Source organism: Drosophila yakuba, chromosome 2L (assembly GCF_016746365.2).
Source record: "Drosophila yakuba strain Tai18E2 chromosome 2L, Prin_Dyak_Tai18E2_2.1, whole genome shotgun sequence".
Lineage (NCBI taxonomy): Eukaryota > Metazoa > Arthropoda > Insecta > Diptera > Drosophilidae > Drosophila > Drosophila yakuba.
Window position 1 is genome coordinate 6,921,141 of NC_052527.2, and position 23,964 is coordinate 6,945,104.

General features: G+C 39.3%; 5 protein-coding genes and 1 long non-coding RNA gene across 11 annotated transcripts; 3 read left to right on the forward strand and 3 right to left on the reverse strand.

The window, feature by feature from the left end:
- The first annotated feature begins 3,071 nt into the window (after positions 1-3,071).
- LOC6527132 (E3 ubiquitin-protein ligase CHIP) lies at positions 3,072-4,740 on the forward strand. The gene is made up of 6 exons (XM_002088190.4): positions 3,072-3,479; positions 3,564-3,762; positions 3,820-3,961; positions 4,077-4,182; positions 4,253-4,309; positions 4,379-4,740. Exons 1-6 carry the CDS (start codon positions 3,357-3,359, stop codon positions 4,619-4,621), a joined length of 870 nt encoding a protein of 289 aa, XP_002088226.1. The 5' UTR covers positions 3,072-3,356; the 3' UTR covers positions 4,622-4,740.
- Positions 4,741-4,923: 183 nt separating this feature from the next.
- On the forward strand, positions 4,924-6,209 carry LOC6527133 (non-structural maintenance of chromosome element 4). Its single transcript, XM_002088191.4, has 5 exons — positions 4,924-5,130; positions 5,195-5,412; positions 5,469-5,636; positions 5,691-6,020; positions 6,076-6,209. The coding sequence occupies exons 1-5, from the start codon at positions 5,034-5,036 to the stop codon at positions 6,139-6,141; spliced, it is 879 nt and encodes a 292-aa protein (XP_002088227.2). The 5' UTR covers positions 4,924-5,033; the 3' UTR covers positions 6,142-6,209.
- A 1,135-nt stretch (positions 6,210-7,344) lies between these two features.
- Positions 7,345-10,838, reverse strand: LOC26534697. 3 transcript variants are annotated; one of them, XR_005560097.1, is made up of 4 exons: positions 10,761-10,838; positions 7,721-7,783; positions 7,475-7,662; positions 7,345-7,414 (listed from the first exon to the last, which is right to left on the reverse strand). It is a non-coding gene; the product is annotated as an uncharacterized LOC26534697 (long non-coding RNA). The 3 variants fall into 3 exon arrangements; XR_005560098.1 differs by lacking the exon at positions 10,761-10,838 and adding an exon at positions 8,088-8,168 and having other exon boundaries at positions 7,475-7,655; XR_001454331.2 differs by lacking the exon at positions 10,761-10,838 and adding an exon at positions 8,088-8,168.
- LOC6527134 (thrombospondin type-1 domain-containing protein 4) lies at positions 8,350-15,792 on the forward strand. Of its 3 annotated transcripts, none has more exons than XM_039370579.2 (11): positions 8,350-8,425; positions 10,342-10,375; positions 10,769-10,844; positions 11,159-11,667; positions 11,849-12,030; positions 12,196-12,353; positions 13,466-13,667; positions 13,734-13,915; positions 13,983-14,990; positions 15,053-15,203; positions 15,265-15,792. In XM_039370579.2, exons 2-11 carry the CDS (start codon positions 10,350-10,352, stop codon positions 15,396-15,398), a joined length of 2,628 nt encoding a protein of 875 aa, XP_039226513.1. In that variant the 5' UTR covers positions 8,350-8,425; positions 10,342-10,349; the 3' UTR covers positions 15,399-15,792. The 3 variants fall into 3 exon arrangements, with proteins under 3 accessions (XP_039226513.1, XP_002088228.1, XP_015053616.1); XM_002088192.4 differs by lacking the exon at positions 8,350-8,425 and adding an exon at positions 8,566-8,652; XM_015198130.3 differs by lacking the exons at positions 8,350-8,425; positions 10,342-10,375; positions 10,769-10,844; ... (1 more) ...; positions 11,849-12,030; positions 12,196-12,353 and adding exons at positions 12,556-12,591; positions 13,251-13,378.
- On the reverse strand, positions 15,774-18,706 carry LOC6527135 (sodium channel protein Nach). The gene is made up of 11 exons (XM_002088193.3): positions 18,512-18,706; positions 17,660-17,765; positions 17,511-17,602; positions 17,195-17,447; positions 16,938-17,138; positions 16,760-16,878; positions 16,537-16,691; positions 16,419-16,481; positions 16,229-16,335; positions 16,060-16,174; positions 15,774-15,989 (listed from the first exon to the last, which is right to left on the reverse strand). The coding sequence occupies exons 1-11, from the start codon at positions 18,640-18,642 to the stop codon at positions 15,874-15,876; spliced, it is 1,458 nt and encodes a 485-aa protein (XP_002088229.1). The 5' UTR covers positions 18,643-18,706; the 3' UTR covers positions 15,774-15,873.
- Positions 18,707-19,115: 409 nt separating this feature from the next.
- LOC6527136 (lysosomal alpha-mannosidase) lies at positions 19,116-23,724 on the reverse strand. Of its 2 annotated transcripts, XM_039370831.1 has the most exons (7): positions 23,706-23,724; positions 22,327-22,447; positions 21,900-22,270; positions 21,377-21,847; positions 20,696-21,306; positions 20,412-20,638; positions 19,116-20,351 (listed from the first exon to the last, which is right to left on the reverse strand). In XM_039370831.1, exons 2-7 carry the CDS (start codon positions 22,408-22,410, stop codon positions 19,146-19,148), a joined length of 2,970 nt encoding a protein of 989 aa, XP_039226765.1. In that variant the 5' UTR covers positions 22,411-22,447; positions 23,706-23,724; the 3' UTR covers positions 19,116-19,145. The 2 variants fall into 2 exon arrangements, with proteins under 2 accessions (XP_039226765.1, XP_002088230.2); XM_002088194.3 differs by lacking the exon at positions 23,706-23,724 and having other exon boundaries at positions 22,327-22,535.
- Between the last annotated feature and the right edge of the window lie 240 nt (positions 23,725-23,964).

Consider the following 23,964-nt stretch of genomic DNA (forward strand, 5'->3'; position numbering starts at 1 on the left):
AGATCAATTGGATCAAACATAACATTGCCACTTGAGGCAAGATATATGTGGGTATGGGCGCCACATAGTTAAGTAGTACCTCCCCCAACTGGAAAAACTATTTAAATAAAGCTCCATCAGGGATCAGCATATGCACACACATAAGTTGAATGCATATCTGGCATAAAAATCATGGAAATAGACGCACTGCGGGTAGAATTGAAAACCAGATCGTAATGGGGTATAGAAAAGTACGTGGGGAGTGAGATGGCGAGCAGGGGAAATCCCCCGAGCAACTTACACAATACTATGGATACCGTTAACCAAGGGGTCACTGGCCACAACCAAAAAAAAAGTAAATAAATAAAAAGAAGCACTTGTACTCCAATCAGAAACCACTCATACGCACTCACATGCGCACTCACAGCCGGTTATGTCATGCCCATTGAATGCAATTTGAGGGAAATTCTTGTTCCCTTTGAGCTTGTTTCAACCGATTTGAGGCAATTTTGTTGACTTCACTTGGGGGAATTTCCCTTTTGAGGGCATTTGAGTGGAAACTCTATTTGTTTGAGGGAAATTCGCTTTGCGCTTGCCTAAAGCGGTTTGAGTGAAACATGAATTGTTGAGGCGGGATATTGACATTTCACGGCAGTTTGAGTGGGAAAAAGTTGACGTACAATACAATTGAAATTGCTTTGGGGGAAATTCTGCGTGGTTCTTAGAGACCATTTCCCATTGAGACCAGGGAAATTTTTCGATTTGGAAAATGCTCAAATCGTGACCCATTTTCGTACAACATTTGGTGAAGAGTTCAAAGACCTCTTCTTCTGGTTAGTGGACGGAAAAAGGGAATGGCAACGGCAAATGGGAAAGGAGGCGGACAACCCCAAATGCGTGGGGCTTATTTTTCAGTTGGGCTTTCTGTTTTCGGCTTTCGCTTTCGGTATCTAATTTAGTTTTCACATTACACTCACGAATGCGAACAGCTAGTGCAACCGCTTTTCGGGTGTTTCTTTGGGGGCTGACATGATGTCATTTGGAAAGTTCGTTTTATTTTATTTATTATTTCTTGTGGGGGGACGACGAGGGTGGAAATGCATAGGCCCTATGCTTTGTGTCCAAATTTTATGCGTGTCCCAGGCCAAAAAATTTCCAGGGGGTTGCTATTCGAACCCATACGCCGTGCAGAGTGGTGGACTCCACTTGGTTAGCTTGACCCATTTAAGTCCATATTTGTTTGACTCCAAGTTACCAACCGAGTAATCTTATTTGATAACCGAGATGGACAGAATCATATTGCGTAGATTCGTAGTGATTTAGAATAAATAAGTACCACAACTACCGATACAAGATTTTCTCTATATAATAGAGAGTAACTTCAATAAGTCCCTAAAACTATTAAAAACTTTAACAAACCTTAAATAATTAGAGTACATGTATAACTGCAAGCATTTGCCATCCACCTATTCAGTTTACGGAAATAGTTGAAAGGAATATAATTTTTAAATAAATATTTCCATGAGTTTTCAGTGGGAGTATGGGGTCCAGTTCTAACAATTCCCTATTTCGTATGCTTCAGCTTTTCCCCCAAAAGAACGGAAGCTACAAATCAATGCACTTACTTCTGATTTAATAAAGAACTTAAAAAAGCCGAACAAATTAAGTGAAACATAATCTTCGCCACAACGTTCCACCCGCTGTCTTTGGATATTCGGAACAAGAAAACAAATCTTTGACAGAGGTAAAGTTCAAGAACCCCATGAAAACATCAACACGCATATGAACGTGAACGTTGCCTCGACACAGACACCACTCCATGCCATAAACTGGCTCACTGGCAGTGCTCTTGGACGGAATCCCTGCCTTCCTGCCTCCCTGCCGTCGAAGAAAAGCCCCTGCCCCAAAAGTTTTCCCGGCACTGAAAACGAAAGTGAGTCGTTCCACCCACAACAAAGCTCTGGTGTCTTCACCCTCATCGGGGGAAACATTTTATTTGGCGCTGTGCAAGAAGTTCATTGAACTTGGTGGAAATTCGGAAGCAGAACAGAGCCAACGACAAACTCTCCCAACGCCCTCGCCTCACACCCAGCAATCATTTCATTAGTTTCACCATGGGTGGATGGTCCGGTGGTGGGAGCTCACATTGCTCCAAACCAAACCAGTCGAGCCCAGAGTCAGCTGCCCGCCATAGTGATGCAAGTTTCAAGAAAAGCATTGATGTCGGTATCGATGCATCGCCTAACATCGGAGTCATCAAAAACATCGGAAAACATCGACTTTGCCCGATGCATCGATGTCTGTTAACTACATTTTTGTTCAATTTTAAAAAAATATAGTTATAAAATAGTTATTTAATAATTATATTATTATAGTTATTATTATAAAAAGATTAAAAAAAAATGCTTTATTTTATTAAAACATAACCTACCTTATTTTATTTTTAGCAGTCTATTTTGTTCTATGATTAAATTATGGGTACTCAACATGAAAACAACTTTTGCTTTCTAAGCAATCAATTAAAGAAATTGAAAATTGTTTTATCATGTTACTGGTGTTTCCAGTAGTTTTAAGTTGTTGGCGCACTTGTTGCATTTGACAACGATGGTGAAGAATTTCCAACAAAAGCTTGTCTTTGTGGCTTTTCTAAAAATAGATTGATTTGCATTTGTATATTCATGTTGTATATATTAAATAATTAATGTACTTCGCCATTGCAATGTAATTTCGTCACTTGAACACCAAGTACAAATGCAATATGTTGTAAAATTACTCCACCGATTTTTTGACAAACATCGATGCATCGCCTATTATCGATATGAACAACAGCAGCTTCCCACCATGAACATTTTACTTTGCATCCTTTATACATATTACAAAGGCATTTATATTACATATACAATAAATGTAGCTGTCTCTTTCGCGTTTGTCCAGATTTCCGCACAACCACTTGTTTAGAGTTATCTGATAATCGAGAAACTCGACAATGGCGGTCTCTATTGTTTTTTAAACGTGCGAACGATAATGTGCCAAAAGTATCGTTTCGGGTGGTGATAGTGCAATCGATGATTGTAGAGCTTTATTTCAAGTTTGTGAGCTTTGACAACTCTGAAAACACATCGATTAACGTAGTTGAAAATTGTTTTATGTTTAATTAAATACAGGCGGATAGCCCGAGTTTTATTTGGTGTTATGAGCGTTCAGAAGTCACCACTGTTGCCCACTTAAAACATTCTTTGCGGTTAAATTCGTGCAGCAGTTGCCCGAGCTTTGAGAAGGAGAATCAAATTTACTAGTGCTTCGGTGTTGTTGCACACACACTAAGTTTTCATCGGTGGAAAATCAAATTCGGGACCAGACGTGGAAGATTCGTCAGGATGACAACAAAACACATTTATTCCACGACCAATTTATCAGATCTGCAATTAAAGGAGCAGGGAAATTGCCTTTTCGCAGCCCGAAAATATGACGACGCAATAAACTGCTACTCAAAGGCCATCGTAGGTGTCCCACATATTGTGTTATTGTAATGTGTACTTTGTTGTTTACATATGCACTATGCTCTATGTGTATATTATGTGCAGATTAAGAACCCCACAAACGCCACATACTTCACCAACCGCGCCCTCTGCAACCTGAAACTCAAGAGATGGGAACTGTGCTGCCAAGATTGTCGACGCGCCCTCGACATCGATGGGAATCTGTTGAAGGGACACTTCTTCCTGGGCCAAGGACTCATGGAAATCGACAGCTTTGACGAGGCCATCAAGCATCTTCAACGGGGTTAGCTTATACCTGGCCTTGGATGTGCTCCACACTAATCATTTACCAAAATTATAGCTTACGATTTGTCCAAGGAGCAGAAGCAAAACTTTGGCGATGATATTACACTGCAGTTGCGACTAGCCCGCAAAAAGCGCTGGAATGTAATGGAGGAGAAGCGAATACAGCAGGAAATCGAGCTGCAAAGCTATTTAAATCGGTATGATGCCATTGGCACTCTCTAGTTGCCCTTGCCAAATAAACATAATAACTGTATTAAGGCAGTTGTAGTAATCAGCCAACTAATTGTGGAAAAACTTTATATTATATTTCAGGTTAATAAAAGGAGACATGGAGAGCCGATTGGCCAATTTAAAGCTTAATGGAAATGGGCAGGATGAGCAGCTGAAAGACAAGCAGCAGGAAATTGAACAAGAATGCGTAAGTCGGACTTTAACCAGTTTATAAATAATAGTAAAGAACAATTTTTAATGATTTTTACTTCTTTTAGGACGACCACATTCAAGAACTAAACAATATATTTTCTAAGGTTGATGAACGGCGAAAGGTAAAAAATTGAAGGTTACCAATTATTAAAGTATAAAACGGTTTAATTATTGTTAAAAACATATTGCAGAAACGCGACGTTCCCGATTTTCTATGTGGCAAAATAAGTTTTGAAATATTAACGGACCCTGTGATAACTCCATCTGGAATTACCTATGAACGAAAAGATATAGAAGAGCATTTACAGCGCGTTGGTCATTTTGATCCTGTTACACGCGTTAAGCTCACTCAGGATCAACTAATACCAAATTTTTCAATGAAGGAAGTGGTTGACTGCTTCATTGCGGAGAACGAATGGTCTTTAGATTATTGAGTTATGTATTAGTTGACGTTGTCATTGTAATTGATTAGATGTTAGAACCCAGTTCCCATTGTCTAAAAACCAGATTAGTGATAATAAATGTGGATCTGCAACTGAGATTTATATTGTAATTGAATGATTTGTAATTATTGTAACATTGAACAGCTGATTGTAAAAATTATAAAAGAAACAGCTATTGCGCGATAACAAGCTAAAGTTGAGTCCATTGTTATCGATAGGCAGTCAGTGTGAAAACGGTATCGTTTTCAAACGGTATAAACTTGGTGATATCTTGACAACACTAAATATCGATATACAATTGTTTACAGATTTCCCGAAATCATTTTCAAAGGATCTTGCTGATGTTCATTCCGAATTGCCTTTAACTTTAATTTGATTTATTTCGTATTTAATTACGAATACTATGGACGCGTCACAAAACCAATCCCAAACGGAGGGGTCGGCCCAAGATGCTCGCATTTTGTGTCTGCAAAATCTGATCGAAAAGAATATTGAGCTAGGTAAGTTTATATGTTACTGTATGTAAATCTTAACAAAAATCAATAATTGTTTAATATATCACAGAGCAGCAGATCGAAAACAATACCTTTGGCCAGTCTATCGCAGCCATAGAGGAAATCATTCAAACAGCCGACAACATCAGCAAGGGACATGAAGACCGCCGTACAAACTCTACGGAACTTGTCCTGGACACGGAGTTACTACGTCGCAATCACGACGTTGTGGCCAAAGCTATCCAGCATAACACAAACTTTACGGACCGAATGCTGGTCACGGCGATCGTAGGTGCACCATATAGTTTATTTAAGTCTTGCCGTAATGCTTGATCCTTTGACAGAACGATTTGGTTTTCAAAGAGCACGAAGAGGATTGGGATGCAGTATGTTCATTGGCCATTCAGTTCGGAAGACCGCTCTTCACCAATGACAGTATGCTGCCCTTCATAGATGTTTCTCCAAAGGAGGTGGTTCAGAAGCAACGTGCTCCCCGCAAGACGAAATCTCAAGTTAGTGATTAGTTAAACCATTATTATTTTGTTATATTATTATTGATCTTGTAGGTAGATGAGAAGCGTCCGGAAAAGAGTGACCAATTGGAACGCAAGGACGAAGGAGCAGCGTCCGTTACCCACATGATGAAACAAATAAGACAAATATATCGAGAGGGCAATCAACAGCCGATTCCGTATTTTAAACTAATTTGCAATCCAAACAACTTTATGGACACTGTTCAGAACGCCTTGCAACTTTCCTTTCTTGTGAAGGAGAACTATATTTCCATCGAAAACGGCGAGGATGGTTTGCCATTGGTCCGCGTTGTGAATTCAAAATCAGTCGAAGGAAACGAACCGGCCCAGGCTATTTGCTCCATCGATGTTTCCTTTTGTGAGGTTTGTACCGCAGCTTATGATTATTATAACAAAATTGATAAGAATTGCATTGCAGAAAATGGTAAAACACTACAACTTACGTGAGCCCATGTTGAAAAAACTCCCAGTTAGTGAAAGCTAGATACACAACTTAGTCTCTCTTAATAGTTTATAATGTTATTAATAAAACGCACAGAATGTTTTAAGTTACTTATTTCCTGCATTCAATTTTATTCTACCATCTAATACCAACACACATGAATGTTATAAATAATCGGGTAATTGAAAGGGTTCTTCCCCCCAAACATTAAGTAATTAACGTAATATCAACACAAAATCATTAAATGAATTTTATTACTCAAACAGTTACTTCACAGTTCAAACAGTTCCCCCAATATTTTACTACGAATCCGCCCCTGCCATTATGTCAATTTTTATGACCGCCTACAAATTGTGAAATATGTAGTAGGGGCACTTTTGAAGTTATAGCAATAATTAGAAACTAAATATTAGATAGTCATGGCTTTTTATAACTATAGATATTTATTACATATTTAATTCTGTTTTGGATTATGTTGTAAATAGTTCTAATAATATAACGTACCTTTGCACTTTTAATGCTACCTGAACTCAATAAAATTACAGTATTCAAATGCATTGCATAGCGGAAAAATGAATGAACTGCTCCATTAATTAAAAAATCACTCCTGCGCTTGAAATAAGTGCACTTTCGGTGGCACAGTGCCATTAATTGAATTCCGTTAACTTAATTCCACAAAGAGAAATTAAGATTAATTGAGATTTATTGCACAATGAAGCTTAGGGTTAATTGCATCTTTGCGGTCGACAGAGTTTAAAACGCTTTCTGTGAAGTAAAGCCTTTATAAAAGGGCAGCGCTTCTTTTCAAACTGGATATACATAGTAGATCAAATTACTTGAAACACCATTGTCCGAGATTTTGGGCTTTCTTCTTCAAGTAGGCGAAAAGAGTTGACCTAAGTGTAGGAAACTAAGCTAATGTGTAATTATATATAAAACCAAAATGAAGATTTATTGCTCCATATCAGCATAGCAACAAACGACCTAATTAATAGCCACCCAATCTTGAAAATACAAAATTAATGATGCACAAGCGCAGTTTCAATAAGTTGCCAAGATGGGTTTTGTCTTAGTAAAGTTCACATTGAAGGAATTTACTTATATGAAAAACCAAGAAAATATATAATAAAACCGATATATAAAACAGAGGTAAAATATAATTGTTTTTTCTGAAAAATTATAAAACAAGAAAACTTGTAGTTAAAGGATAATAAAACAAATGTGTTCTAAAAACAAATTATCAATTTGAAATTTTAATTACTGAATAGATATTTGTTTTGTATGTCCATCATAGTAGTAAGTTATTACTTCAAAACTGCAATTTAAAGTAAGTTATAAGTTCATAATTCCAAGCTTTCTTATTTATAAGACTAACTCATTAAGTTGATGCCATTTTGGAACCCTTTTTCTCTAAGTTTCTATGTGGGAAGCTCAAGTCCGGATTGAGTTCTGCTAAATTATAACCAATTTGGGCTCCATAAATTTCCTCGGATCACTTTCGCATTAAGCGTTTGCGTAAGGTTCGAATGTACATTTGTTCTCGCATTGATATTCCGCTGAAAGCTACATAAAGTTAAATGCATACATATGCAGAGACATCACCCACATTATTGTAACTCACCCGTGGTCACAGGCACACCTGTGGTCAGCAGAATAGCATCGCGGATTTTAGATATTGTGTGATCTGTAAACGTAGTGTGATATTAATAAGCCGCAATTCTTCAGCTATTGCCTTGGAATATAAAATGGATAATTTACATGAGATAATTTAATTGGAGAAATGTTAGTTATAAATAAATATAATAAGAATTAGGAAAATTAACTGGTTCAGGCCGTTTAAAGTTAATAAAGCTTACCCTGACTATTTAGCTTCTGATAAAATATTTATAACTTATATTTGTATCTTACAAATAGTATCTCAAAGTTAGCTTAGCTACTTTTTCGACCAGAGCTGTGCTGTGGATGTGCGCCTATCTGTATGTACGCACGTTTGGCTCCATACTTTTGGGTGGCGCTGGCAATCGACGCTATGCCCATGTGAGTGCTGTGGTTGGGATTGGGGGATGGGGCCCCACTCCTCCGCCTTCTCCTCCACCTTCTCCTCCTCTGGGGAAATCGGGGAGCCACGGGTGCCGTTGTTAGCACCACTCGATCGCCAGAGCTGCGCTGATGCTCGCTGCGCGCTCTGCCTCCAGCACTTCAGCACTTTTGTTCCCAAAGCGGCTTTCCCGAAAATTCAGTTCGGATTTCAGTTCGGATTTGAGTACCACGCGATGAAGACGACGGCTTCAATTAATCCAGAATTAGGCGTGCAGTGATACACGGGGTGCTATAGTTTTTGCAAATATCTAATCGAGCGAAAAATGAAGGAGAGCTTAGAAAGTTGAAAAACCCCAGTGTTTCTTGTTCAGTGATTTTGTTGCAACACTTAAGCTCTGAGATCCTTTTAGTTGATAGTCCAATTCAAAAGCATATTTTTAAAAACCTATATTGAAAAACCTTTATTCAAAAACCTAATTCAAACTTGTTTAGTGTTCGTAACGAAAGAGTAAGGTATTCTGATAATTGATCGTTTTGAGTGACATATCCTTTTCTTTTTTTTGAAGACCTTTTCAGTGCACCTATATCTTCACAATGGTTTGGATTGTTAGCTCTTGGCCTCTTCAAAGGTCCGAAGACATTTTGAATATGGGCTTAATTGCATTTTGGAAAATGCGTTTAATTGATTCGGGTTTTGATTCGGGTTTGGGACAGACCAATTCACCTCGCTCAAATCGAGTTGCTATCTGCCCGATGACAGTAATCACTCAAGTACTGAATGCATAATGAAAGAAAGCCCTCTGTCGATGTGGTTTTCAATTTCCCAAAAACCCAACATTATTTCGCATGCCTTAAATGTGGCAGCGTAATTGCAGTCATTCGGTTTTAGGATCGATCGGATAATAATACAGCAGGCAGTGAGCCGCAAAAGTAGTTGTCCAAATCGGATAGCGAAATCAAATGACAGGCACTAGCATTTTCCACCAAAATCATGCATTAAACCATTTTAATTTAAACAATCCCATCTGCGCGCACACATATGTTTCAAAATAGTTTCCCGTTTTGCTAATTGCGGAAGTTTCACATGTAGTTTATGGAGAAGCGTCAATGACGAAATACAAGAGTACAAGAATGTGAGGAATATATGACATGTGTATCAAAATATTTTGGGGCCTCGGTAATTTGCCTGCCATGGCCGAGCGATTGAACATTTTCCAAACACTTCAGTTTAATGCAAGTTCTTCATAATATCCGCACTCTTTGAATTGAGTGCCTCCGAGTTCAGTGGCATGCTGAAGTGCTAATGCCATTGCAACACACATGGGTAAATGCAGTTTCACTGCACCATTGGCTCAAAATGGCCCTATTGACACAGATAAGTGCGCAAAGTCCATTGTGACATTAGGAACTCGTATACCCGCTACTCACACACAGTTCTAGGGTATGCAATTGCCGCCCAACGAATGTGTGTCACTGGCGGCAGAGCACTTTGCTCTTTATAAGGAGTCTCCTCTGGAACTGCTAACTACATATATGTACATACAACACCATTATATGTCATTAAGGCCAAGATTTCATGTAGTTCATGTGTAAAAGCTGAGATCTAACTAAGCATCCTCGGCTCGACATTTTCAATATCTTTTCAGAAGATGTCATATGCAAGAACCTTGATTTAGGCGAAATTCCTAAGCCACAGCTTGAGAACCGAACTGATTTACATAGTTATATAACATATTTGATGTGCGTACTCGTAGTATACGCAATAGTTGTGTGTGCTCATACATAGCTCCAAAATGTTGAGTGGGTGTGGAGGCTTCTAATGAAATACGCCCTTCCCATTTTTGTTCACGGATGTTGGTAGTGTATGCTGTGTTTGCTATATGCTATATGCTATATGCTGCCGAAAGTACATCCATTCCAGTCGAATAGTCACGGTCGGTTTAATCGTAATCAATGAAAATAATGGAACTTGAGTTCCTCTGTGCCGAGCTGCTAATACAAAGCCTGTACATGCGTACTGGCAAACATTAAAGATCGCTTAAATCGCTGGCGAATTTATCTACAATTACATACAAAAGTATCCAAGTATATGTAGCTTGTAAAATATTAGGCTCTGGTATCTGGGAATTTTAAGATTTAATTGTATTCGGATAAATTGAATTAATAATATTTTACATGAAATGTATCCCTTGACTTTTTCAGGCTTAGAAATGGCGAAGCTGTGGTTAATTTTCAGGTAAGCAAATAGTATCTCGAAACCCTGTGAAGCTCAATCTTTTCCGAAAAGCGAGTAAATGGTTTTTTCAATAGATACAAATTTGATAGCGAAAAGAGGGCGGGGTGAACATCTTGCTCAGCTGGATTTAATCAAGATCTGTTTGCCCTGCCGCCGAACAGTGGCTCGTTTTCACAGAAAACTTTGTAAAAAGTGTAGATCTAGATACTTCAAAGAAGTCGTTTGCCTTTAAAATTGCACTGATGTGTTGGAAATCATTCGGAAGTGATTCAGTGATGTGATTGACTTGATGAAACATTCAATTTCCGCTTTTAAACCACTTTTTTTTGTTTATTACGCAAAACATTAATAATTGCAATATATTAATATTATTTTATTTAATTACATTTGCAGTATTCTTACAATCCTCGCAACGATACACGATTCTAGTTTTGTGCAGGCGGATTTAACAACTAAAGAGCGAATAAAGGTATGTACTTTGATATAAAATATAAAATGTACAATTTGTTAGTTCGTTTAATCGAATTACTTATTCAATGCTTACTCGAACTTTTTCACTAAGTTCGATGCCTATTTGAAGTGTAATTATAAATTATCACTGTTGGAAAATATGTCATGTTGGTGTTGATAAGCTAGAAGTTCAATAAATTTGATTAGAGCGCGCACTTTTAATGTCAAACTAATAGTGCTTCGAGTCATAAATTTGTTGTAAAGTGCTTTATTAATTGTAGTAAATTTATGAAATAATTTGTATAAGTTTATTATTTTGTTGTTTGCTTGCAGAAACATCAAGATTGGCTTAGAGAGCACCGAAAACCTAAAGCGAAAAAGAAAATCTCAAACAACTCATACTATGAGCTAGCCAACTTGTGGCATACGAGAAAAGATCTATCGACCAAGCAAAAACCGAATAACAAGGAAGACTACTTGGAGAACGAAACAACTAGTAAAATATCCAACAAAAACGAGGAGAAAGTATTAAGGTCAACGATTATATTCCAAAATGGCACCAATCAAAGTACATCGACATCTAAATCCAATCTGGAAACCACTACATTACCAAGTGTGACTACCAAGGATCTCTTCGAACGTGGCAGCGTTGCAACCACACGACAGACTCCAAATGTCGAGGAGGTGGTCTCCTCACCCAATCCACCGAATGAGGCAACAACGAAGAAGGCAAAGAAGAAGGTGTACCCATATCCACGCTGGGACAAGTGGAGCGACTGGAGCTCCTGCTCCCGGAGCTGCGGTGGTGGTGTGAAGTACCAGGTTCGGAAATGCATTAATCGGTGAGTTGTATGCTAAAACTACTTCTCAAGATATATTGGTTTTTAGCTATTTATTGGATAGTTTTCAACTTACAACTCATTTAAAGGTATTTGGTTTCAAATGTGATCTGTGTGCTTTTGACATACATTGGCATGGTTTGAGACAGTATCTCTAAGCACTCCACTCTTTTACCGATTGCAGAAACCTATTGACGAATAATCAGCTTACGAGTAATGCATGTGTTGGATACTTCAAGCGCTATCAACTGTGCAATGATGTGCCATGCGACGAACAATCCCCGGATTTTCGGGCCTCCCAATGCTCGACTTACAACGATAAAGAGTTTCATGGTCATCGATATAGGTGGGAGCCGTATGTGAAGGGTATGCATTAGCCGCGATCATTGTTGTGGTTTCATTAAACAAAGTGAAAGTATAATTACCTTACCTTACCTGTTTATATTTTAATTATTTTAATATATTTATATTTGTGTTTATCAAAGCTATTAACACGTTTAAACACTTGAAATTGTTTATAATCACTTATAGAGGACGCTGAATGTGAGCTAAACTGTATGCCATTTGGAATGAAATCTTTTGCCACACTGAACGAATCCGTAATTGATGGAACTCCTTGTGGGCATCCAGCTGAATATTTTAGGTCACAATTCTGGGATCGCGCTGTTTGTGTTGATGGAGCCTGTAAGGTAAAATAAATAATGATAATGCTAGTGAATTTAATTTAATTTATATTTACATTAGTTTTAAATATATTTTTGCAATACAAAATGAGATAAATGTGCCACCACCAGCAACAAAGCAACGATCGCACAATAAAAGCACTCATTTTTCGATACTAGAGCTTTTTCAAGTACAAGAATCGCATTGAAAACTTAGTATTGGTTTTACATTGAATCAAAAAGCACGCAACATTTAAAGTGATCCGTAATGAAATTCAAATAAGCATTTTAAGACATTTCGGTGTACATAAAGTGTTAAGGCCTACTTCAATTTTAACCTTGATTTTTGTTTTGAAACTCTCAAACTAAGTGTGCAAGTTAATCAACGATTGCATATTCAAATTAAAGTGAAAGTGTTAATCAGTTAAAAAATTAAAATATATCAAATATAAGATACAATTTGGCAATTTTTTAACGTTAAACTTATTTGACTTGATTTGCAATTAGGTGTAATTTGTTTGGAACCCTTTTAACCTGGTTCTTCAATGAAGTATAGTTTGTCCAAGGCTTCAAGTTTTCAAATTGATTCTTGAGAACGGGAATAGGTCAGCAAATCAAAGTAGAAATAATTTCGTGAAGGCAAAAAACTGGAATAAGTCCAATGAGCTTAATTTCAATGAATTATTTTAGTAAACACATTGCCGCAGTTGTGCGTACAGAAAGTCCATCCAAAAAGCAATTGCTTATAGAACATATGCCCCTTAATATGGCTGACTGAATGTATTTTGTACGCATTTATTTTGTTGTTTATCTTGTATGCTTAATAAGTGGCCAATAAATAATGTTTTTGCAAAGCCCACGAATTCCACTCGTATTACCCTGAACTTACTATATATAAGGCGTGTTCTTAATGTTCTCCTGCAGAAGCTGAGCATAGTTTTTGTGGAGTGGATCGCTATAAAGAATACTCAACGTTTTTTATATAGATAAAGTAGTTCAAAAGTTAACAGATATCATTGATAATGATATCATTATTACCCTTGCTGTTGCTGGTGAGTAAGCACAAAAGTTAGTGAATATGGTAATGAATATTCTATAATATGGATTGTAATCTTATAAGAAAACCATATCCATTTTAGGCGGTGCAAGCCAGTGGCGAAATTGATGGATTGTATGCGCACAGTGGATCCGTGAGCTGTGGAGGATTACTTTGTCGCCCCATCACGGGCATCTTCACCCGAGATCCTCTGCCGGAACATGCCTATGTGCAAGTCACCACACTGCCAGTGGGTGCCTCCAATATCTCGATAACTGAACTCAAGAACAGCATCAACTTGCTGGGTAATGCTTCTCATGATATTGCATAATACCCATGATTTTTAAATCTCTTTCATTCTGGGATTCCAGTCCTGCGCACCTCCAAGGAGGTGTCCATCTTCAATGGCGAGAACACTGTCTCGGATAGCGGATCCTACGAAGCGGTTGGTGCCGTCTTCGACTATCACCGCATCGATGGAGCCCAGGACAGCAATGGCGTGACCGAGTGGATCACGAGTGTGGGGCCCATCCGGGACTCATTGCAACTCATGGTAGAGCACCTTACTGCTTACTTACTCTTACTGGATTTCTACATGTGGTTTTCATTTGGTACTTTAGGTTTACACCAAGTCTGCCAACAATACTGGTGTGAAGTACGAGTACATGCTGCCCATTGTGTCCGAGTCCGAGGAGAACGAGATGTCGCTGGAGAGCAGCGATGGACTGCTCAGATCCGGAATCGAGGACACCAGCTCATCCAGTTCATCGAGGGCGGGACGCAAGCGTATCTTCAATTGGAAAGTAATTGGGTTCAGCAGTTGCACAAAGTCCTGCGGCGGCGGCACCCAGACACCCATTATACGCTGCATTCGCAAGAATCCACTGCGCTATTACTCGCAGCGCCGTTGCATGCACTCCGTGAAACCGGTGCTGAACGAGAACCTATTGCACTGCAACACGCAACCGTGTCCCGCATATTGGAGGTTGGACGATTGGGGCGAGTGTCGCTGCTCGTCGAGCGGCGGTCTCCGGCGCAGGGAGGTCAGTTGCGTCCAGGAACTGGCTTCCGGCCTGGTCATACACGTCGATAAGGCCGCCTGCATGGAGGATGAGCCGCCCACCCAGAAGCAGTGCGAATGTCCCAAGAACCGGCGACGCAATTTGGCGCGATATCGCTTGCCTGGCAGTGCGGAGTCCTCCTCGAATAGCACCCATGTGAAGAGGAGCAAAATCGATGGCACCGACGCACTGGCCATCTGGTTGACGTCCGAATGGAATCAGTATTGCTCGGTCACCTGCGGATCGGGCGTTGAGTATCGCACAGTATTCTGCGATCGCTCCAAGGCCGGCGAACAGCGTTGTGATCCCAGCACAACGCCCGAAAGTCGTCGTCCCTGTGAGAAGCCTGCCTGCGAGGTGGGCGATTGGTTCACCGGTCCGTGGTCCTCGTGCAATGGCGACTGCTTCGACCTGAGCCGCACCCGCGAGGTGCTGTGCATCCGGAACCAGCTGATCACCGAGCACAATGAGTGCACGCCGGAACTGAAGCCGCAATCCGTGGAGAAATGCTCCCATGAGGAGGTGGAGTACTGCGCTGCCCGTTGGCACTACTCGGATTGGTCAGAGGTAACAGGGGCTCTTTGACTCGTGTTCCTTTTGGCCCTGCTAATGGCAATTGTTTCTTGCAGTGTTCCAAATCCTGTGGCGGTGGAACCCAGCGACGCAGTGTCAGATGCTTGGAGTACGACATCAAGATGAACGCCTTGCGGGAATCGACGCACTGTCGGTACACGAACAGGGATCCAGTATATCGCAATTGCAATGTGCAAGCGTGTGAAGGTGGGTTTCTATCTTAAATATTTTGTTTATTATTTATTATAATATATTATTTATTTCACAGAAGTTAAGAAACCGGATGTGGCTCCAGCCTGCGCGGATAAGTTCGCCAATTGCCAGTGGGCTTCGCAGGCAAAGTTATGCAGCTACGATTACTACCGCGAAAATTGTTGTCTTTCCTGTACGGGCGGCAATTAAAGTTCGTAGTGCGTAAAAATCTTAATTAATTTATAAACCTACTATTTAACCGCCGTGCAGAATAGCTACAAAATATTATCAAGCTTTACCCCCCCGCATATGACATTTTGTTAACTCTAGAACTTAGTATTTCTGACACTAAAGCTCAAAAGAAGGCTTGCAGGGAAATGCAAAAGTTAAATGATCGACCAAGAAGAATGTATTAACGCAAATTAATAACAGCATACTAAAGTAAACTAGATGAAGACTAAAACATAATATTTAGTGAAATTATAATAATCTTACACGTAACATTTAAGAAACGAAAAACGATGTGGTTTCATACGCAACCACATGAATTTCAATAAAACGGAGATTAAATGAAGACTTTTACCATTCTTGTTCTGGAAATAAATGAGTTGTTTTATTATTCTAATAAAAAACGGTTAGTTACTTAAAAAATATTTAAAAGCAATAAGAAACAAACATGTGCTTTTTAGAGGGTGTAACCCCGTATTTGCCAGACTATTCTTATTGTAAAGAAGTATATGACTTCAACTAAGCCCAGAACACTAAAGCCCAGGAAAAGTCCGGCAGTTCCGCCAATGGAAACTGGAAAAGGAAAAAGTTAAAAAAGTATTAAATATTTAATACGGAAGTATTAAGTTATGTAATTAGTTACCCATAAGATCGGTCAGTGAGAATATAACTTGTCTCCGTAGTCGACTTTGTGGCCAAGTTTTCACTGAAACAGCGCTTCCAATTCCTCCCAGTAATTGTTTAGCTCCGGACATGGGCTAAAATTAAATTAACTTTTTTAATAATTTCTATATATCAATTCGTTGACCTACATTCATGGCCTTCAATGTAACCACTGAATCATGGCAGTTCTGTTCGCAGTAACAAGGAGCAGGTTTTTCGTGTTTGCCATTTTCCTCGTACAACTGCAGAAAAAAATCTACAATAGGTGAACATATTTTATCCTCAAATAACATTATTTTATTTGCATATAATTGATTCTTTTATTTGTTTTGTACTTACTTGCATGGTGGGGAAAACACCTTCTTAAAGTTTTATAATCGCACACAGGTTTGGGGTTTGCGACTGAATGAAAGAGTCAGAATTATCGGATTTAACAAATTGTATATTTAAAACTTACTGCGATTGGGATAAAAATGGGGAATACATTTGCAAATTCTATATGCCAGATTGATGCGGCACTCTTGCTGACAAATATTTCTGGTGTAGAAGGGGAAATGGGTTAAATTGGATTCGTGGGCAAATCGGCATCTTCTCATTGCCACCGTGGTATCTCTGGGAATTATTACAGGGTAATTGTAGGTTTTAGTATACCTCTGAGGTAAGTGGTACTTGGAACTCACTGCTCTAGGTTATCCTCGGCAGTGATCTCTTCGGTGCTGAGATCGTACAAAACTCCATCGTAAGCATAATCAGAGTTGGAATCCACCTTCATTACTTCAAAGGCAGAATGTGCGAAAGCCTTTCAAATATACAGCACTCAATAAACTCCTTAGTTAATAACTAGTTTAAGGAACTTACAATTATGGCCGGTCCCTTGAAGCCCAGTAAAGCGTATTGGGTATCCTTTTGAAAATACGAACCAACCTGATATTGAAGTCGGGTGTTTTCGTACTCATACTTGTTGTACTCGGGATACTTTCCAAAGATAAAATACCGCGAGCTGTATTCCTCCGTTAGTATAGAATTGCACAGGTAGCACAGTCCCCACTCAGTAAGAACCTGTCCGAAATAAATATAAGTCGAAAGCTTCACACTCAAAATTGGATTTCAAGAACCTGTCGGACATGTATAAACATCGCACCATCCATGCATCGAATGCGTTCATTGAAATTGGGTTCGTAGGTTCTGTCGTAGGTTAGATTGTAGATTAGTTCGATGTAGTGTTCCGGTTTCAGACCTAAATCCTCAATTATTTGATTGATTTGCTCGTTCTCGGGAATGTCCTGAAAGTTGATGTACGTCGAATTGGCCAAGTTCTCGAGAAAATCCCACAAAATATCTTTTTGCGGGCCCTTGATGCCATTGTTACTTGAAATGGATGGTAAGTAATATGAAAGAGTTAAGAAATATTGATTGCATTTAGTAATTTACCGACAATAATCCCCGAAATATGTGATATTAAGTCGATCCACTGGACAAACTGTAACACTCGGCAAGGTGGTGTTCCAAAAAATAAAATTACGCTATGATTGAAAACAGTGAATTATTATTTGATTTTAGTTTTGGGTATTCAGCAGTACTTCGATGCCGATATGTATGCTTTTGGTGTAGTAACGATCTATAGATGATAAGCAGACAACGATGCAAAAGTATATCGAGGCAACCAGCAGGATTAGCCACAGGAATCTAAAAAAAACGCCGATTGAAAATATCCAATTTTTTACAAAATTTTTATTTTCGATAAAAAATAATCCCTTTTTTTTCAATAGCAGTAAAAATAGTTGAATTCGTAACAAAATTTCCTATCCACATGGGCTAAAAAAAAAAATTTTATTTTTTAAATTTTTTGCAAATTTTAATGATGGTACCCCTTATCAAAAATGCAAAAATTTTTCAAAAATTTTTTTTTTTTGAAAACCGAAAAATAGGGATAGACATTGTTAGCTATGTTTATTAGCAGCTCGAAACAGTCGTTTTTTTTAGCTGTGCGGGCATTTTTGGCCAAGTTATGGCGAAAACAACGATTACAAATATCCGATTTTTTACAAAATTTTTTTTTTCGATTTTTTCATAAAAAATAATCCTTTTTTTTCGATAGCAATGAAAATAGTTGTCCAAAAGTGGAATGCCATACCTCGTTGAATTCGTAACAAAATTCCCTATCGATCCATGTACATACATTGCAATGCAAATTTTTTTGCCATTTTTCGCAAATTTTGATGATGGTACCCCTTACCGAAAATGCAAAAAATTGTCAAATTTTTTTTTTTCGAAAACCGAAAAAGTTGGGATAGACATTGTTAGCTATGTTTATTAGCAGCACAAAACAGTATTTATTTTAGCTGTGCTGCCATTTTTGGCCAGGTTATGGCGGAAACGCCAATTGAATATATGTACATATTTGTAGTAAGTTTAAGTAATTTATAACTTACTTTTCGAACAGTATGAGCATGGAATCCGTAAGGTAGCGAAATCCATGTATGCAACAATTGTTGAAATACAACACAAAGTAATTTACAACCGTATTAGACCACTTCCTGAACTTTAACTTCTTGGAAACCATGGTGTTAAAATTCTAAAGATTCCTTTTTTTTATCTATTAAAACAAACATGTAGAGTATGGTAATCCTGTTCTTGGGCGACTAAATAATAGTTTTCTAGACAAGAAATTGTATACTAATTTTTCCTCTTGGAAAGCAATCAATTCTTTAGCGTGACTAAGCTCGGAAATGGCTTTCTGCTATTAGGCAGCAGCTAACTTCATTATTTATTTAAAACTATTACATTTTGCACTTGTGCCACTCTGCCGTTTGGAATGTTAGATGTTTATTGTGCCATAGCTACGTGTATAGCACTATTTAAAATAAACTGCTGGTCAGGTATAAACAAATCTCACTTTGTTAAACTATTTGCTTAAAGAAGCTTATCAGGGGAATATTACAATATATTGCAATGAGCTATCTATCTACTACTTTTATCTACTGACTTAAAGTTAATTTTTCCAGTTTTAAAATAACTTAAAAAATTCAAAAGCTGTTTTTGGAATGACTACATTTCTTTATTGCTTCATGATGAAATATATTTTTGCTGTATTATAAATGTGCGAATCTGCATTGGAACCAGTGTGACTACAAATGCGGAGGCGTTCATCGTTGAATTGGCGGACAAGGGATTGTGAGGAGCGTAGTAGTACTCAGCGGAGGAAGGAATAGTACCGGAGCCATCTTGGGTAAATTTGAATCTCTTCACGTCCTCCAGCAGCATATTGCCATCCAGAGTAGTTTCCCAAATCTGATCTCCATCCAGCGACTCAAAGAGCGGGTAAATGTTGAAGCTAACTACGTTTCCTTCCGTGTTGAAGTTCTCCACTCGCATTAGTATTTGGTCCTTCGAGTACGGTTCCAAGGACAGCAATTCGACGGATTTGGGAAAATCATAGAAATCGGGAATCAAGTGCCTGTTTACAGAGGCGACGCCATTCGACTTGCTGAAGAACTTCCAGAAGTGTTGGTCCAACTGGTGTTGCACCAATCGCTGATTCGGTTTCCCCGAAGCAGCATCGAGGATTAGGGAGATCTTGCCCCTTGCGATCAAGCCAGTGCCATACTGTGTCTCATTCAGGGCTTCGCCCACTCCAAATGCGTCGTCGTTTAAGAGGCGACGGTGGAGCATCAGCTCCAATTCGCCATCCTTCAGGCTGGATCCTCCCTGGGCCCTGTCATTTAGCAGGGTGATGCGCTTTTGTTCATCTTGCAGGGATATTTGCCCAGTTACCGGGTAGTAGTTACCACTTATGGCCTCCGACATATCCGGAACGAAGTGCTCCCGCTGGTTTCTCTCACGTTCCAGCAATTCGCGACCATTGGAGTCGGTGTAGAACTTGCCCATCGAGGATATATTGCTCGAGAATCGGGTGACTATCTCCTTGCCAACTTCATCATCCGTCGGAATCGGTCCGACTAGCCATTCAAATTCTACGCGATTCACGTCCTCATAGATGCGGATTACCTGGGAAATCCATTCGTTGACATGCTGATGCACTTCCTTAACCCTGCTGCCATTATAGAACGAGAGCTCCAGCTTGTTGTTCAGTATTTCAATATCGCCAACCGGACGGAAGACATAGGCGCCGGATGATCGGTTCTTCGATTCACCATTATTGCCGCGATAGCCTTTGTATATTCCAAAGCTCTGCTCAATATTCTCTGTAATTCCGTTCATTTCCACTGTTTTTAAACCGCCCGTTGTGGTATCAAAAGTCAGTTTTGCCAGCTGAAATTTGATAGTTAACGTAAATGGTTTATATGTTATAAGATCAAGCTATATACTTACTGAAGTCTCTACGGTTAATTCCTGGGACTCCTGCTGGTCTCTCTCTACGGGGAAATAAACTTGATCTTCTGCCATATTTTTTGGTGATGGTAGAACGCGAATCAAAAAGTTGGCTATTTTATCAACACTGGCTTTGAAAACCAACTCGTGTTGGGTGTCATTTGGTCGATGCTCCAGGGCCAAAACTTGCCAGGGAACGGGTACCACTTCGGAAAACACTTCACGACCTATTTCAGGATTTAGAAACATTAGTACTTATTCGTTGCATTGTATGGAAGTAATACCTTTCTCATCGGTGACCAAGTAGTTCTCGTTTTTCGCGGGAATACGCACATATTGCGTTGAGGAATGAGCCAATGGATTAACTAGGGTCACAAGCACATTGTTGGCGGTATTCTGGGTGAGGGCACACACACTTATGTTCAGTTCCAGGCAACTTTCGAACTCCCCGGATGTCAGATTGGTCAGAGATCGTAGGGCATCCCGGGCACTGTTTTCGGCCCCAACGATGGCCTTGTACAACATGCGATCGTAGTCGCTGGCAACCGCCTGCTTTTCGGTGCCCGTAACAGCATCATGATGCTGCATTATGCCCATTGCCTGGCTGAGATTATCCAGATCTTCCAAGTCCTGAGTGTCACTCAAATTGGCCAACACACTCAGTTGCTTGACGGTTTGGAAGAAGTGGTTGCCATCCCTGTGAAAACGCTTTTGGGTGGGTCGTGAGGTGAAGTATCCGGTCCAGTAGGAGTGCGAATCGCTGGAATACGGAAAGAAGTCCTCCGTTTTGTTGGGCCAAGTTTGCCTCAACTGATGCAATTCATAGAGATAACAGGAGGGCGTGGAGTAAAATACGTTGACTTGGGAGCCCTCCGATTGGCGATCGTTGACGTACCTGATAAGTAATAGAAAGAACACCGATAAGAGAGAAAGTAATGTTGAACAAAATTAACTAATGTACTTACTTTATAAGTTTGTCCATATTCTTAAAATTAACTGCCGCATCTTCGTACTGAAAATCATCCCCCATGGGCACCATGATGTGTGTGGATCGATAGGACTTGGACATGTTCTTCACATAGTCTATAAAGTCACTGACTCTGGCATCCACGTTATTATCATAGCTCTCGCCATCTATAATTGGTGCATCCTCGCAGTTGATATCAAAACAGAATCCCGGAGGAGCGGAATAGTGATTGTAGAGCATGCCAGTGAAGATATTCGAACTCTTTAGCGACTCGCTCGACTGCCAAATCATCTCCATTTCCAGTTCCAGCATACGTTTCTTCTTATCCACGTAATCCATGCGAGCGAAGAATTCACCATTGAATGCCATTTGTGCGAATATGGAGGCCATTTCCCGGGAGTGACCAAACGGATCGATTTGCCAACCAACTGTGGGTCGTCCACAGTCGCCGAAGGTCTCCTTAAGATATCTACATCAGAACCAATTATTATATATCTCATAGTTTGTAGTGGTGAACCCACCTTAAGCCCAGGTTAAACTGGTCAATAACACTTTGGTAGTGAACGGTGGCCTCATCGTTCATACTCCAAGCTCCGCCGGCGAATTCCAAACGTCCTTCGGCCACCAACTTTTTCACTGCCCTTTGAACCGTTTCGCTTTGCTCCGAATACCATTTCGCGAAGAAGAACGTTTCCACCTGGATGAAGCGCCTCTTCGAGTCCTTCAGGAGCTCCTCCACCACGGTGTCCAATATGTACTGGACTCCAGCGTGCTGAATCTTGTTCTGACTTCCATAATAATACTGATCCACTGTCTTCAGCCATCCCACGTCGTCGTGCGAGTGGGGCACCAAGTGCACATTGATCATGTTTAGTTTGGGTGCGGGACATGCCTAGAATTGGATGATATATTATGTGGCACAACATTAGGTACTTCAGAATGGGTTACCGCAAATCCACAGGTCGTCTCGCATATCGCTGTGTTCAGTAGAAACAGAGTGATAAAAGCGAGGGAACCACTGAAGTATTCCATTTCGGTGAATGCCGAGCTCCTCGGAGGGGTCTTATCGCTACCGTTGAGTCGAATAAAATGAAACGAGAAATGAGGCAACTCCTTAGACCCCAGCAATGTGCCACTTGAGGCGATAAACATTGTACTGCGATCGCATTAACTTGAGTGGGATTATGAAATTAAAATCCATTTAGGACCTCCAGCGATAAGTGTTTACAGCTCAGTACACCCCACATAGATACCCTAGCAATACTCAGTATTATTGGTTTGTTTGTACTCATGCCAGTAAATCTTCATTCACATTCGCTAAAAATATTGCTTGTGTATTGGAATGAACTTTAGGTTTGGCGCTTATCAGCAGAACCTTTCCAATAAACATACATATTCGCATTTGTTTATGTTTCATTTCTAGTCAACGACTTCTGTATTTTGCATTATACCTCTTATCACTATTGCAATCGTTTCAAGTAATTAATTATTCAGATTACGAATGGAAACCGTGTAGCTTTATGAATTTGTACTCAATCAAGTGGTACATACATAAATAGGTGGTCTTCTTAACTCTGGAATATTTATTATATGTGACGTGTGGTTTGCTTTAATATTTGCTGTTTTTATTTTTAAAATATAAAAAATTCCTCTATATCCAAGGTTTGTTGGGAAAAATGTTCTAGACAACAACTTGCATTCGTAAATGTTTTATTGTCAATGCCATTGATTTAAGTAAACTAAAATATTGGAGGCCAATTGATCTCTAAGCACCTGTTATAGCACAGATTTGGATTTATTTAAATAGCTTGGACTAAGACTTCCGATCAGATTTATGTAAACACTTAGCAGATATTTATAAACTATTTGTGTAGAACTAGGTACTACACTTTTGTATACAAATATCTGTACTCAATGGACTTTAATGGTATATTGTATTCCAAGAGATATTGAATTATTTTCCTACTGATAAAATCCTTCAAACGATTACTTCCAGTTCATAAACAAAAAAAATTTTGGAGTTCCAAAATGTTACCTTTTCTTAATTGGTAAAATGAATAAGCAAACTAAATAATTTTATATTTCTACGATTAGCTATACCTAAGATTGGCACACCAAATCAAGAGATGTTCCTAGGTGTGAAATTGCTAATTGGGATTATCAGTATTCAATCAATCACCTCTCTCATCACCTTTACATATTCCTTCGATCTCTTGAACTCACCTAAGTAAATACACCCTAATGAGAAGTTATAGCCTTTATAGTTTTATTGCGGTTACTGGGCAACTACTACTACAGTTCAGCACTATGGAGCCAAAGGTTATTACCTCCTGTTTCTGAAGTGCACCACTCAGACCCTTTCTCGAGTTTTTGATAGTAACGATAGTGAATGCACTTGTGTGATCGGTTTTCAGAAACCAATTAGGCACTTGAGCAGTTTATGGTGTGGAAGCGATTAAATGGATCAATCTAAAGCCAGTTTAGCAATCTTTGAAGGAATACGCGTACTTAAGAGCGCACATGTACATACTTTACAAGCCTATCAGTATTTCTACCCGGCGAATTATCGCACATACCTACATACAA

Bases quoted from the DNA above. Each gene is read 5' to 3' on its own strand.
- LOC6527132 (XM_002088190.4), top strand. From the start codon at position 3,357: ATGACAACAAAACACATTTATTCCACGACCAATTTATCAGATCTGCAA. The intron at 3,763-3,819 runs GTTAGCTTATAC...CCAAAATTATAG, and splicing joins CATCAAGCATCTTCAACGGG to CTTACGATTTGTCCAAGGAG. The intron at 4,310-4,378 runs GTAAAAAATTGA...AACATATTGCAG, and splicing joins AGGTTGATGAACGGCGAAAG to AAACGCGACGTTCCCGATTT.
- LOC6527133 (XM_002088191.4), top strand. From the start codon at position 5,034: ATGGACGCGTCACAAAACCAATCCCAAACGGAGGGGTCGGCCCAAGAT. The intron at 5,131-5,194 runs GTAAGTTTATAT...AATATATCACAG, and splicing joins CGAAAAGAATATTGAGCTAG to AGCAGCAGATCGAAAACAAT. The intron at 6,021-6,075 runs GTTTGTACCGCA...ATTGCATTGCAG, and splicing joins TCGATGTTTCCTTTTGTGAG to AAAATGGTAAAACACTACAA.
- LOC6527134 (XM_039370579.2), top strand. From the start codon at position 10,350: ATGGCGAAGCTGTGGTTAATTTTCAG. The intron at 13,916-13,982 runs GTAGAGCACCTT...TTGGTACTTTAG, and splicing joins GGGACTCATTGCAACTCATG to GTTTACACCAAGTCTGCCAA. The intron at 14,991-15,052 runs GTAACAGGGGCT...TGTTTCTTGCAG, and splicing joins ACTACTCGGATTGGTCAGAG to TGTTCCAAATCCTGTGGCGG.
- LOC6527135 (XM_002088193.3), bottom strand. From the start codon at position 18,642: ATGGTTTCCAAGAAGTTAAAGTTCAGGAAGTGGTCTAATACGGTTGTA. The intron at 16,879-16,937 runs GTAAGTTCCTTA...TATATTTGAAAG, and splicing joins TCAAGGGACCGGCCATAATT to GCTTTCGCACATTCTGCCTT. The intron at 15,990-16,059 runs GTAACTAATTAC...TTCCTTTTCCAG, and splicing joins CTCACTGACCGATCTTATGG to TTTCCATTGGCGGAACTGCC.
- LOC6527136 (XM_002088194.3), bottom strand. From the start codon at position 22,530: ATGTTTATCGCCTCAAGTGGCACATTGCTGGGGTCTAAGGAGTTGCCT. The intron at 21,307-21,376 runs GTAAGTACATTA...ATTACTTATCAG, and splicing joins AATATGGACAAACTTATAAA to GTACGTCAACGATCGCCAAT. The intron at 20,639-20,695 runs GTATTACTTCCA...ATCCTGAAATAG, and splicing joins CTTGGTCACCGATGAGAAAG to GTCGTGAAGTGTTTTCCGAA.